This window comes from Myotis brandtii, unplaced genomic scaffold (genome assembly GCF_000412655.1).
Source record: "Myotis brandtii unplaced genomic scaffold, ASM41265v1 scaffold359, whole genome shotgun sequence".
NCBI classification, from domain to species: Eukaryota; Metazoa; Chordata; class Mammalia; order Chiroptera; family Vespertilionidae; genus Myotis; species Myotis brandtii.
Window position 1 is genome coordinate 835,952 of NW_005363802.1, and position 13,124 is coordinate 849,075.

Consider the following 13,124-nt stretch of genomic DNA (forward strand, 5'->3'; position numbering starts at 1 on the left):
AATTTTAAAAAATATATATTTTATTGATTTTTTACAGAGAGGAAGGGAGAAGGATAGAGAGTTAGAAACATCAATGAGAGAGAAACATCGATCAGCTGCCTCCTGCACACCCCCCACTGGGGATGTGCCTGCAACCAAGGTGGTACATGCCGACTGGAATCGAACCTGGGACACTTCAGTCCACAGGCCGACGCTCTATCCACTGAGCCAAACCGGCGAGGGCAGGAGATGCCTCTTATCCCATATCATCTCAGGCCCCTCAGTTTTGCATCCTCCTCTGACTAAGTCTCTTGTATCTTGTCCTCAAATCAATTATCCCTCCCTGCCAAAATTCCTTGGGGGTGATGGTCTATATGAGCATAAGATAGACATATAATTTTCTGATTAGAGAGCAATTCATTATAGAGATTGAATGACTAATCATCTTAATTTTCTGAGGAGATATTTTCATTTCAAAAAATAGCTTACTCAATCAGGCTTCTTTTTGAGGAAAGTGAGTTATTTGGCATTTTACTTTGAAAGATTGTCTATTAGGTATCAGACATGCACACACACTTTTGCTTGCCCTTTCATTAGGACCTTGGGAGTTGGTAAGTAGGTAGAGAATGAGACTTATGGGTCTTTCTCCTTAATTAATGACACACTAAAAGAACCAGGTTATTGATTGAAACAAGGAGGCAGTCATTTCAACAGCAGTGACTTACAACTCTCCAGCTGCATTGTACATGTCTGGACATCCATTGGAAAATTCTTCAAGTCCATGGGACAGGATAAGGTCAAAGTGAGCCTTAGCAAAAAAAAGTTATAGAAAATAAAAAAGTAAGTGTTTTAAATCTGTGAGGTCTGATTCTTGAGAAACAAACCAAAAATACATTTGATATTAAAGCAAAGTGACTGATTTAAATAATGAAATCTAAGCTCGAACACAGGTCAATGCTTTTTATTTTTTAAGTTTACCATTATAGGTAAATTTAAAAAATAATGTACAGTTTTACTATAACCCCTTACTTTCTATTTCCCATCTTCCAATCTCTGACTCCTACCTCCCAGTGGCACTGGACACAAGCTTATTTTAGGATCAGCAAGAGCACTGAGAAATACTATAATGCGGACAATGGGCTCTTACCCATACTGCTGTCCAAAATACATAAAGTTTATACTGTTTTAGATTTATACTTTGGACAGGTGGACTTTGCTTCAATGACAATAAAGGATGTGATAAGCATATTTGGTTGTGATTGAGCATTGGTTCTCCTTCCATCAAATGAGCATATTTAACTTGAATGTCTTTTCATTTGTTAATCTATGTGGGTGGGTTAACAATATATTGCAGCATTCATTCTAGAATTTTGACAAATCTGGAGCATGTAATCCTTGAGCTGAAAGAAAAACATTTAAGGATAGTGGCTCGTACATAGTCTTCACATCTCTGCACCCAAGAGGGCTACTCTGCTCCCCTTTTCCTTAACTTTTCTGAGCTCCAGCCGGCAATGATCAAGCCTTATATAGTTAGGATATTGTTTGAGCCGCCATCTCTTTTGCACCATTTCATTCATTCATTCATTCATTCATTCATTCATTTTTGTTAATCCTCACCCGATGATATTTTTTCCATTGATTTTTAGAGAAAGTGGAAGTGAGAGGTAGAGAAACATTGATGTGAGAGAGACACATTGATTGGTTACCTCCTACATGCACCTGACTGGGGCTGGGAGTCCAGACTGCAACCAAGGTATGTGCCCTTGACCAGAATCAAACCTACAACCCTTCAGTCCACAAGCTAATGCTCTGTCTACTGAGCCAGACCAGCCAGGGCTACCATTTCCCTTTTTTTAGTCCTCAGTGAGATGGTGCTTACCTATTGCTCTTTAATTTTTCTATACCTCAGTGATTCAAGAAGGAAATTAAGGTAGAGAATTAGCATATCTGAGTTCCCTTACCAGTATTGCTTCAAACTATCTCTGTCCCCTAAGCAAGACCTTAAACTTGATAAACATTCATCTCCTTATCAAATGATGGGATAGGATAAAATAATGTTTATTTCTATTTAGCACCAATACTAGAATCCCTGTTATTCTAAAGTTCACTGCTCCACTCCTGTTTATTTTCTCTAAGAACTCTTTTATATCTGTAGATCCCTTTGACTCTGGCACTACAACCGAAACTCTCCCTTGCTGGCATGCTCATTCTCACTCTCTCCTACTGGTCCTCTTCTCTTTTCTTTCTCTGTTTCATTTTGTACATTCTATATAATATGAAACACAAAGTAGTGGCATATACTTCAAAGAAAGTAAAAATTTGGGATCTGAAGTGAGATTAGACAAAGAATCTATGCTGACAATCTTCAAACTTGTTAAAATACAACAGTGATTAGGAAAAGCAAGATACAAAACAGTGCAGTGTGACCTCAATTGTGTAAAAATATATTCTTATTCTTGGACATAAGTACAACACTATATTAAGCGTAGATATTTTTGGTTTGTAGAATGATTCATATTTTGTTTTTACTCTTTATTCTGCATTATCTATATTGACACATGTAGGTTATTTGAAGGTGTCTTTCATGTAATTAAACATGTCTTCAAACAATACCTGAAAGGTAAAATTATAAAATTCTGTCTTATTCAGCAACCTTCTGGTACTGCTCTTGCTATAATATTTTTATTATTTAAATTTTGCCATAAACATACAGTATTTTACCTCCATTGCTAAATAAGTTACCTAGCTTCTGTGGGCTATTCTGAGAACACAAATACCATGTCTCTAAAGGGAAAAAAATAGATTTTTGAGTTATCAACAACTGACTTAACATTTTAGGAACAATAATTTTTGTCAGTCATGGATTTCATTTAGAGATATAGATATAATATAGATATTTAAAATTTTTTTCCAGCATAGGAGACTTTATTTTTTGGAAAGCACAGTTTTATTGAGATTAATGCCATGGACTCTTTTAAATAAAAGTAAAGGGATCAAAATGAAAATCTCTAGTAATCAATTTAAAAAACCTGACACTTTGTAAAGGGGTAAAAACCACAAAAGAATCTATGACTTTTTAAAACTGTTATTAACTCAAGGAGAATCTATTTATTCTTTCCTATTTTTTAAGAGGAAATACTTTCATCAAACAAAAATATGTTCATTATAGAAAAATAATCAGTGAGCATGTACATAATTTAAGTGAATCAAACCCAGAAAAATCTATAAGTTTCTTATGAGAAATTAGAAATTAATAATAGTGAAAATAAATACAGTTTTAAAAGCATGCAACATGGAATTCAACTCTATTTTGTTTGCTATTGGAAACAACCCAATTTTAATATTCTTAATCATAGGTTTGCTGAATATGACTCTTTTGTGAGGTGAACTTTTCACATTTATTTAGGGAGCAGAAGCCACACACACAATTATATCTGCCTTTGTGGCAGATCTAACAATTCTACGGAGATCCAGAATTCTTGGGGTAAACTATTACCAGCATGGAATACCCTATTGAGAGAAATTCCCAACAAGCATGAAACTGTCTCTGAATTTTGGCTCAGCTGAGAACTCAGTGGGTATTTCCCTTTCTCCTTATTTGTTTTCTAATTTCCTTTCTAGATGGGTTTAGTATTGGAACCCAATGGGTGCCAATAACAAGGAGGCAAGTTAACAGCTCCATGGTGTGCTAAATCATGTAATCAGTTGAGCAAATAGGAAGCAATTGTAAAGATCTAAATCAGTCCCTTCATAGGCTGGAGAGCCCATAGTTTATGATGTTTAGTTTACTATACATCTGCAGGCCTGAAATGCGGGCTTGCTCTTTACTTATTTTTTCTTCCTTTTTCATTGAAGTTACTATAAGACACAGTGAAATTATACAAATATTAAGTTGTACCGTGATGACTTTTTATATCTCTATCCACCCACTTAACAAGCACCCAGATCCAGTTTTAGAATATTTCCATCACCCCAGAACATTCCCTTATGCTCTCTTCCCAGTCAAGAACCTTCAAAAATTAACCACCACTGCTTTCCTTTATTTAAGCTATTCTTTTATTTAAAAGTAGTTTTGGGTAAAATGAGCTTAATATTTTGTACAGATGCAGAAATTGCATCAAATAAGATGGACACATACAGCATCACACTAAAATGTGAACAATTTTTATCTGCTTTACTCTGGATCTCCATCTATTTTTGGTGGGTCTCACAAAGTATTTTAATTGAGATTCAGACTGTTTGCTGGCAGACACTGCCTACAACATGTCAGATTTGCTCTCTCATCTTTTTTCATAATCTAAAATATTAAGGCCATTGCACCTGAGAGCAGTGAGCTGAGGCTGCCCATCTTCCATTTGATTTTTGTTAAAGAACTCATTTCCTGAAGCATTATCACACATCCCCCCACTGTCATTGTGGCCAACATACAAGCTACGGTTTGTACAAAGGAAGGAATATAGTTTTCTTACAGGGAGGCCCTGCTTCTTTACTGAGAGTAAGAGGCTGAGCAAACATTTCAGTTTTAAAGGCAAGAGAACAAAACAAAGTCTCCCAAAATTTCACTTCCCTTCCATACTACTCTCCTATTCAGTTCACCTTGATCATAAAACCAGTTCTTGGCTTTTTACCTTGCTTAAAGTTTAAATGATTAATAGATGCAGACATTGTAAATCATTTCCATTCCGTTCAGTTTTCAAAATCAAATATTATATTTTTATTTACTTATTTGTCCCCGATTACAATGCAAGATCCACAAAGGCTGGGACTCTGTTCTTTACCACCTAAAACAGTGGTTGGCACAGAGTAAGCAGTCCATAGATATTTGTTTACCAAATGAATGAATTAGTGTTCTAAAGCTCTGCAGGAGAATTTCAGGCTTTTATCCTGCAGAAATGGGAACGGATTAGGGATTTAGGAGAGAGGAGCCTGGGCATCAGAGCCCATAGGGTGTTGCCAAATTACAAGACAAGCACAGGAAGCCAGCAAAACTTGCCTGGCCTCTTCTGTAAGTTGCTAACAAATTGCCACTAGAAATAAAGCAAATCAAGCTGAAGGAAAGCCAGAAAGCTCCATCCACCTGTCTTTGAGCCTTGGTCAGGTGGCTAGGTCCATGGCCAGGCAGGACTGTTTTCACGTTGCTAGAATGATTCAAATTAATTATTTAACTTTACAACATTATGGTGGACAGAGGCACCTGGATTCATAAAGGAACTACTAGTTCATAAGAAACTTAGTGGTATTGGAATTGGAAGTCCATTCCAAGTGAAATGTTCTTGAGGAAAAGAAAACAATTTGAAGAGAAAAACAAATTTTCAGAAAGAAATACACATTTTAATGAGCGATTGGCTTGCCTGTATCAAAGATTGCCAATGTACTATTTTGGGAGAGTTAATTCTAATGGTTAGAGTAGTCTGTCTTATTTAGAAAGTAAGAACAAGAGGGAGCTTCTGTGTTTTGTTCAGTAAACACAAGGAGTCTCGAGTATATTGCTATTGTATCTTTGTTTGGGGACCACATTTAGTACATTCTATGCAGCATGCTATAAACCCTCAGCAGTTTGTGGAAATCAAAGGGGGTAGGACCTATGGTGCTCTTTTAGGATTAAAATACTTAAGAAAAAATTGAAAAGTGATGATGATGATGATGATGATGATGATAGTATTAATAATCACAATTCTGCTCAAGCACTCTCATTACTTTACAATCATGGAGTACCATCACACAAGGCAGATAGTATTCTCACTGTTTTTGAGATAAGCAAATTGAAGAGATTAGCCATTTTCCCAACGTCACAAGTAAGTGAACAGAGTTGAATTTGAACCTAACTTTAAATGATGTCAAAGATCATTTATTATTTCCCACTCTACCACATTTCCTCCTTAGTAAAAGAATCTATTGCTAATTTATCATCCTGTCTTGTCTATGAAGTCAGAAGAGTGGATTGTAGACACCTTAGTTGTCTTGTACCTGCTCAGGGATACCCCTTTCATTTTTCTTCAGGTGTCCAGACTTCTCATGAACTGTCATTTTTAAGAACCTCTCCAACCTTCCCTGGCAGCTTCACAGAGTACATTCACTGTGGATCCAGGGAACTGGTTGGTTGATCCAGCTTACTCTTAAAGTGCTATTTGACCTTGCCTGGCTGGCAAGGCTCAGTGGTTGAGCATCGTCCTATGAACCAGGAGATCATGGTTCAATTCCTGATCAGGACACATGCCCAGGTTGTGGGCTCGATCCCCAGTGGGAGGCGTGCAGGAGGCAGCCAATCAATGGTTCTCTCTCATCATTGATGTTTCTATCTCTCTCTCCCTCTCCCTTCCTTTCTGAAATCAATAAAAAAATATTTGGAAAAAAAGAGCTATTTGATCTTGACTAAATCTCTGGGCCTCATTCTCCACCCAAAACCTCATGCTGTTCAACATTTATCTGATGCTAAACTAAGTGAAGGTGACCAGCTTAAAGGATTTCCTCTCATAGGTGAGTTCTCACACTTTAAATATGATGAAAGCCTTAAGTGCAAGTTATAATACTTCTTAATTTAGGAACTTTCTGGCACTCTGGGTATATAGGTGAGATATTTATTGCCCTGATATGGCTTTGTCATCCAACATCCTATAACACAATCCACTCTTTCCCCAAGAACTTAAGGGCAGCCTTTCTCTACAATGTAGGTCTGTTGAATCTTTCCTCTCAGTTGTACCTTGAAATTTCTGAACCATATGACATGCTAATGTCAGAGATTTGCAGAATGCATCAAATATTGAACAAGAATGTCATCTTAACCCATATAGACCCCTTAGCCTGGGGGCAAGTTAGAAGTCAAGCTAAAAGAGCATCATTAATATAACCCACACATGGAAAGAGGGATGGAAAAGTTAGGGAGTCAGTGGATTAAAAGGCACTGCCAGGATGGTTGTCTGATCAAGACAGCCTTTAACACAGTGGATTTCAAACTCTGGTGGATATAGTGCTATCTGAGGGGTGAGGTAGGAATTCAGATTCCCAGGCCCTCTTGATAAGCAGCCCAGGTAGCACTGATGCTGGTGTCCTGGAGCACATTTTAAGAAGCACTTTTTCAGCCCAGCTGGTGTGGCCCCATGGTTGAATGTGGACCTATGAACCAGGAGGACACGGTTTAATTCCCGGTCAGGGCACATGCTTGGGTTGCGGGCTCTATCCCTAGTGTGGGGTGTGCGGGAGGCAGTCAATCAGTGATTCTCTCTCATCATTGATGTTTCTATCTCTCTTTCCCTCTCCCTTCTCTGAGAACAACAATATATATCTATATCTATATCTATAGATATAGATAGATATAGATATTAAAAGCACTATTTCAATCATGCTCTAAGGGATGACTTTAATTACTGTCTAGAACAATGACTTTCAACCTTTTTCATCTCATGGCACACATAAACTAATTACTAAAATTCTGTGGCACACCAAAAAACATATTTTTTTTACTGATCTAAGAAAAGTTATAATTTTGATTCATTCACACCAGACGGCCGTTGTTGTATTGCTGTTGACATTTTTTTTTGGTGCCCTTGACCAGAATCAAACCTGGGACCCTTCAGTCCGCAGGCCGATGCTCTATCCACTGAGCAAAACCAGCCAGGGCTGTTGACATTTTTTTATTTGACAGTCTGAGGGAAAACAGGTCAGCGCCCCTGACTAAATAGTCAGGTATTGCATATTTTAAAGATTCTTGTGGCACACTGGTTGAAAATCACTGGTCTCCATGATAGACTAAAAGAAGACAATATTGAAATAGAAAGAGGATTAAGGAAAGGCTCTGCAATTTCTCAGTAGCACTAGCACTCTCGTGGGAAATACTACTTTCTACTCGAAACCAGGGAAGACAATTAGGCTCAAGGAGGCTTCTAATGACTGGACCCAAGGGGGATTAATCAAGATCCTTGGTCACAATGGAGAGGCATTCTGTAAAGTCAGGGGAGTGAAACCAAGGTTAGTCCACTGGCAACCAAGAATGTGGTGGGTGTGCCTAGAAAACTGGGATAGCTGCGAAGAGAGATGGGAGGACAGTTGCCAGGTGCCACAGATAGGAAACCAAACCAGAATGCCTATTAACACACGTGAATATGCAAAGATAGGCAATGGAACTCAACTTAGGGCAGTGGCAGTGCATCAGGGCACTGTCTCTGATCTCTGAGTAGAAAATCAGCTATGGAGAAACTTCAGAGGCAGTTGGGGGGATGGCTGCAACATGCATTGAGTTAGACTCAACTGAAAATTTACAAAAGCTTATGGTGCTAGTCAGGGATGAGGGCAGAATACACAGGAGGACCAGTTCCAGGTTCTTAGTGAGGAGGAGTTAGTGTTAAACAGAACTCTGCCTGAGTTGTAATCTAGTACATCCTTTCAGCAATTTTTGGCAAGCATTTATTGGGTGTCATGCATATCAGATACTTGAAAGAACAGTTTCTCTCATGAAGGAGATCATAGTTTAATATCAACATATTAATAAAATATGTTATATGTTAATATATTATTTTAAAGAAATATATCTCAATACTTGTGCATTTATTCAACTTGTTAAAGTTGTTTTTGAATCCCCATTTAAAGAATCCTTCCAAGATAAATAGATAGACAGATAGATAGAACTGTTAACAATAATTATAGCTAGAAAACTTGGGGAGGGAGAATTTGTGGCAAAGATAAAAAAGGATTTCTAATTTTTTTTCTTCTAGGTATTTATTCTCTCTTCATGTTTCTATATATATTCATATATTTACTACTTGCTTTATTAAAATCAAACAGATCGACAACATACACACATACAAAAAATCCTTCCAGATTATGTAAATCAGACACATGAACTGAATCAAGAAAAGGACTTTTAATTATTCCCTTGGTGCCTACATAAGGGCTCACACTGATTGGGTAAGTAGATAATCTACCCATACAGACCTAGATCCCGAGAGAACCCTTTTGGTTTATCAGGGAAGTATGACTTTCCATAATCATTTGAAGTTCCTGAATCAAAACACATGGTACCCACAAAACAATCTTGATTCATGGAAAGCAAAAACCAAGTTTGGCTAGACAGGCAAAAAATGAAAATTTTAAACTCGTCTTCTGAAAGCTCTGTAATTAAATGACTTATTTGAAGTCACTCATCATATAAAGCAAAGAGCAAGTCCTGCTCACTCTGGCCTTGAGCTGTTCACCTGACTCATAGGCAGGCTCAGATGTGGCTATACTTAGGAAGGTTTTCCATATAAGTAAAGGTTGAAAATTCATGCTATGTAAATTATTAGGAGTTCCAGGAAGATCACAATGCATGTCCTTTCTCAAACACCTTTCAACTCTTAACTGTTATATATAATCAACTAATAGACATTTAACTAAAAGCCCCCATGACTATTAAGATGCAAATCTAGGAAGAGAATTGTATTTCAAGTACTGTTAGTCATTTCCTCCTTTGTGTATATGAGTTGATAGATTCCCAGATTTCCTAGTGATATTCCCAAGAGCTGACTTTGATACTGAGAATAGCAAACAGAAGGGCGATACTGGATGGAAAACAGGGTTCAGAACAGTGTGGCAATAGCACCAGAGATAAATTATTTTTTCAATATTGTCTCAGGCTGAACCTAAGCCCCAAGTTGGTATTAGCTGTACAGTTAGACTATCCTCTTAGATAATTCCAAATAAGAAAATATAAGACCTGTTTTTCCCTGTTGACCTTGGATTTGGAGAAGATGAATGGCAACACTGCTGATTCATCAGCTATTCTACTCCTCTCCACTGACTAAAATGCCAGTGGCTAACAAGGAAGGTCCATATTTAGAAAATATTATAAAGGCATAGCAGAAAATACCCATATGCATTGAGCAGTACTAGCTGGGAAGGACAAAAATATAATATCTTCTCCCATCTGTGCCTGATCCCTTCAGAAAATTTGCACACCTATGGTTGGCCCATGTTAATTAAGTCCAAATATGGATAAGATTCAACTTGGAGTCTAACCAATAAAAATGCAGCTAAAACTTTTCCAAATGCTTTGATTTTTCCTGAACAAAAATGTTTTGAAGGTGTTGAATTGGAGAGAGCTAAAGTGAACACCACCAGAATGAAGAGCTCAAATTACCAAAGATTCAAATAACCACCAATACTGCTCCCATTTTAGTTACATTTTAAATTTCACAGTCATTTTACTTCTAGTATTATTTATACATCCGAACATTCATGAAGGTGAAATGTTATTAGCTGTACATTAAAATAATGAGGATTGATTTGTCCATTCCATGATCACTATGTGTCTAATTTTATAGATATTTAATGGTGGTATTGAAGTGAAGTAAGAAAGAAAAGCACTGTATAGCAATTTTCTTAACATTTTATTTGGGATTATTTTGCTGGAAAAACAGAAAGAGAGCAAGCACTTGTGCACTGAAAATGTGACTTTAAGAAAACTAAAGTAACTTTATGTCTGCTGACAGCTGAAAGTAAGATTGTATTACTTTGCTGGTGTTTTGTGCATTGAGACTTCTATTGTAGTAACTGGCAGAGAGTTGGTGGCCATGTTTCTGGTGGCAAAGGTTGGAGAAAGAACAAAGTCCTGGTTAGATGGTAGGATGCTCTATCCTTTATTAGATAACACATTAAAATTAGGCACAATTATTCAGTTTACTCTTAACAAGCAGATAAAGAGGAGGCCCAAGCCATTATCAGGAAGAAGATGCAACTGTCATTTCTATTATGAGCTACATGCTTCCCAAAGGAAGGAAACTCAAGACAAGGCAACCCATGTGCTTGGAACTAAGCATGGATGGCGAGTTGAGTGGGGTGTAATAGGTACCGAATAAAGAAATGTCCATGTGTATGGGTTAGGAAGAATAGAGAGAACTATCTAAAATGAAACATCAAATAAAACATTTGTTTTATTGTCCTTTAAAAAAAATGATCGATCAGATATTGGATGAGCCAGCTCTGAATGTGGGCTGTGTGTGGAACTTCACATAATTATATATGTCCTTAATTGTCTTTCAATGACTGTCCAATGATAAATGTTGTATCCTCTTCAGGACAGATGTTGGTTTGTAATTTTAAATGTCACAAGCCAGGATATGCTGAGCTTTGAGGATGGACAATTTTTTTTCCATTTTAAAATGGAGCATCTTTCCTTTGGGTTATGTGCTATGAGAATGTGCAAAAGTAATTCATGTGTCTCATGAGAGCCATAGTGTGTTTATTTTGGGATTAATGCCATCCAGGGAGCCTTTCAAAAGCAGCACTCTGGACCAGGGAGAAACCCATGTCAACATAAGTTGTGCAGGCTCACCAGGACCTCTGAATTTCCTTTGGCTTCCTGCCACAAGAAAATTCAGATAATGAGTAATAGCAGATTAGCCCTTCAATTCTGCTGGCTCAAATCTGCCCTGTGATTTCCTTTAGCCTACATATCCAGGTAACAATTGTTTCAGCCAACCTTTTTGTATAATTGTCTAACAGTATATAAACATATAATTCATGAACACATTCTAAAATATCTCATGGGTACTCTGACTGGTTAAATAAGAGGGTACAAATGATCTAAATTTTAATTGTAAAATTTCTCACTAAGGAGTCCAGTATTGAGTACCTGTCTATATGTAAACTATATGTTAAATGCAGGTAGCCCAATCTCCGCTACCCCACTCCAAAATGAGGTTCCTCTCCTCGAGAATTGGATATTCAGTTTGGGAGAGCAAGGTTCAAAAATCCCAAAATAGTTTGAGGTAGGCACTATAAATTTAAAACCTCTTCTTGATGACTCCCAAGATGTAAGGGACATGAAGGACCTATTCTTATTTCCTCATCCAGAAGGAATTTTGTGGTTTGGGAAGGAGGAGATAATTTTGAGTTATCTATATTCTATCTAATAAAAGAGAAACATGTAAATTGACTGTCCCTCTGCTACACTCACCAGCCAATAAGGAGTGAGTATGCAAATTAACCTGACAAAGATGGGTTAATTTGCATATGCAGGTGCCGAGCGGCCACTCTGGGCCTACGGGCATAGGTGCCAAGCGGATGTTCCTGCCCTGCGGCCACTTGCACGTGCACTGGCGCCAAGCGGTGGCCTGGGTCCACGCCCCCCAGCCTGGTGCCCATCACAGGGCGAACAGGCCATGCCAAGCCTCCCCGTGATCATGGGGCAAACAGGCCAGGCCAGGCCTCCCCGCAATCGATCACAGGGCGAACAGGCCAGGCCAGGGCAGGGCTCCCCATGATCCCAGGTGAAGAAGCCGTTCTGCTGACCAACCTGCACTATGGACCTGTTCGGGTGGATGGCATGGAGTCCAGACCTCTAGCCTGCAGCCACAGGAAGTCTCCCTCTCCCCAGAGTTAGGAGCACCAGCCCTGGTCCACCCAGCGGCCCGGGGTGAGTTCCTGGAGGCTGGGGTTTGATCCCTAGGCATTAGCAGTAGGAGACCAGTGCCTTTGTTATTGCTGTGTGTCCGGGTTTTAATTGGACAAATGCCCTGCAGTCACGGGCACCAGCTTAGCAAAATCTTTTAGGAGGAGAATTCTGTCTGGGTTTCCTCAAATTCCCTTAGCCACTACTCACCACTCTGTAAAGGTGCAGAACAAGTGAGGCCCCTTAAATAAAAATCAGAGGTCTCCAGCAATGATGGGCTTCTCTCATCACAGTCATTTGGACTGGATGGTATTTGAGTATTTATCTAGGCACCATGACAGGGAACACACAAGCTCAAGTCATGATCTCTGCCCTTAAATAATTCACAATCTTATTAGAACGAGTGGATGATAAAAGCACAGTAATGACATCAGAATGTAAAGCAACAATACAGAGAGGAACAGAGGCAATTGCTAGGATGATTTTCCAACAATTACTACAAAGAGTATGTGCTGTGAATTAAATTAAAAAAAATATGCGTGGAAGTAGCTGCTTCATGAGTATGGGATCCCTGCCTATTTTAAAGGAAACTGAGTTCCATGTGAACTATGTAATATGCTATGATATCTGAGGCACAGGACAAGGGAGGCCCTAAGTGTACTATGCTTTGATATTTGAGTCATTCTTTATTGTTTAAGGTGATTTATTTCTGCACGCCTCAGTGTTGTAATAGTTAAATTACTAGAATAATACATCTTGCTATAAAATATTACTAGAAGAT

The 13,124-nt window shown here is 38.3% G+C and overlaps 1 protein-coding gene across 4 annotated transcripts in view; it reads right to left on the reverse strand.

Annotated features, from left to right (window-relative positions):
• Positions 1–13,124, reverse strand: part of GLRA2 (glycine receptor, alpha 2) — a 171,455-nt gene that overhangs the window by 107,591 nt on the left and 50,740 nt on the right. For all 4 annotated transcript variants that reach the window (XM_014544312.1, XM_014544313.1, XM_005871879.2 and 1 more), the window contains one exon: positions 705–787. In XM_014544312.1, coding sequence (XP_014399798.1) covers positions 705–787 — 83 coding nt within the window. The remainder of the gene's footprint in view (positions 1–704; positions 788–13,124) is intronic.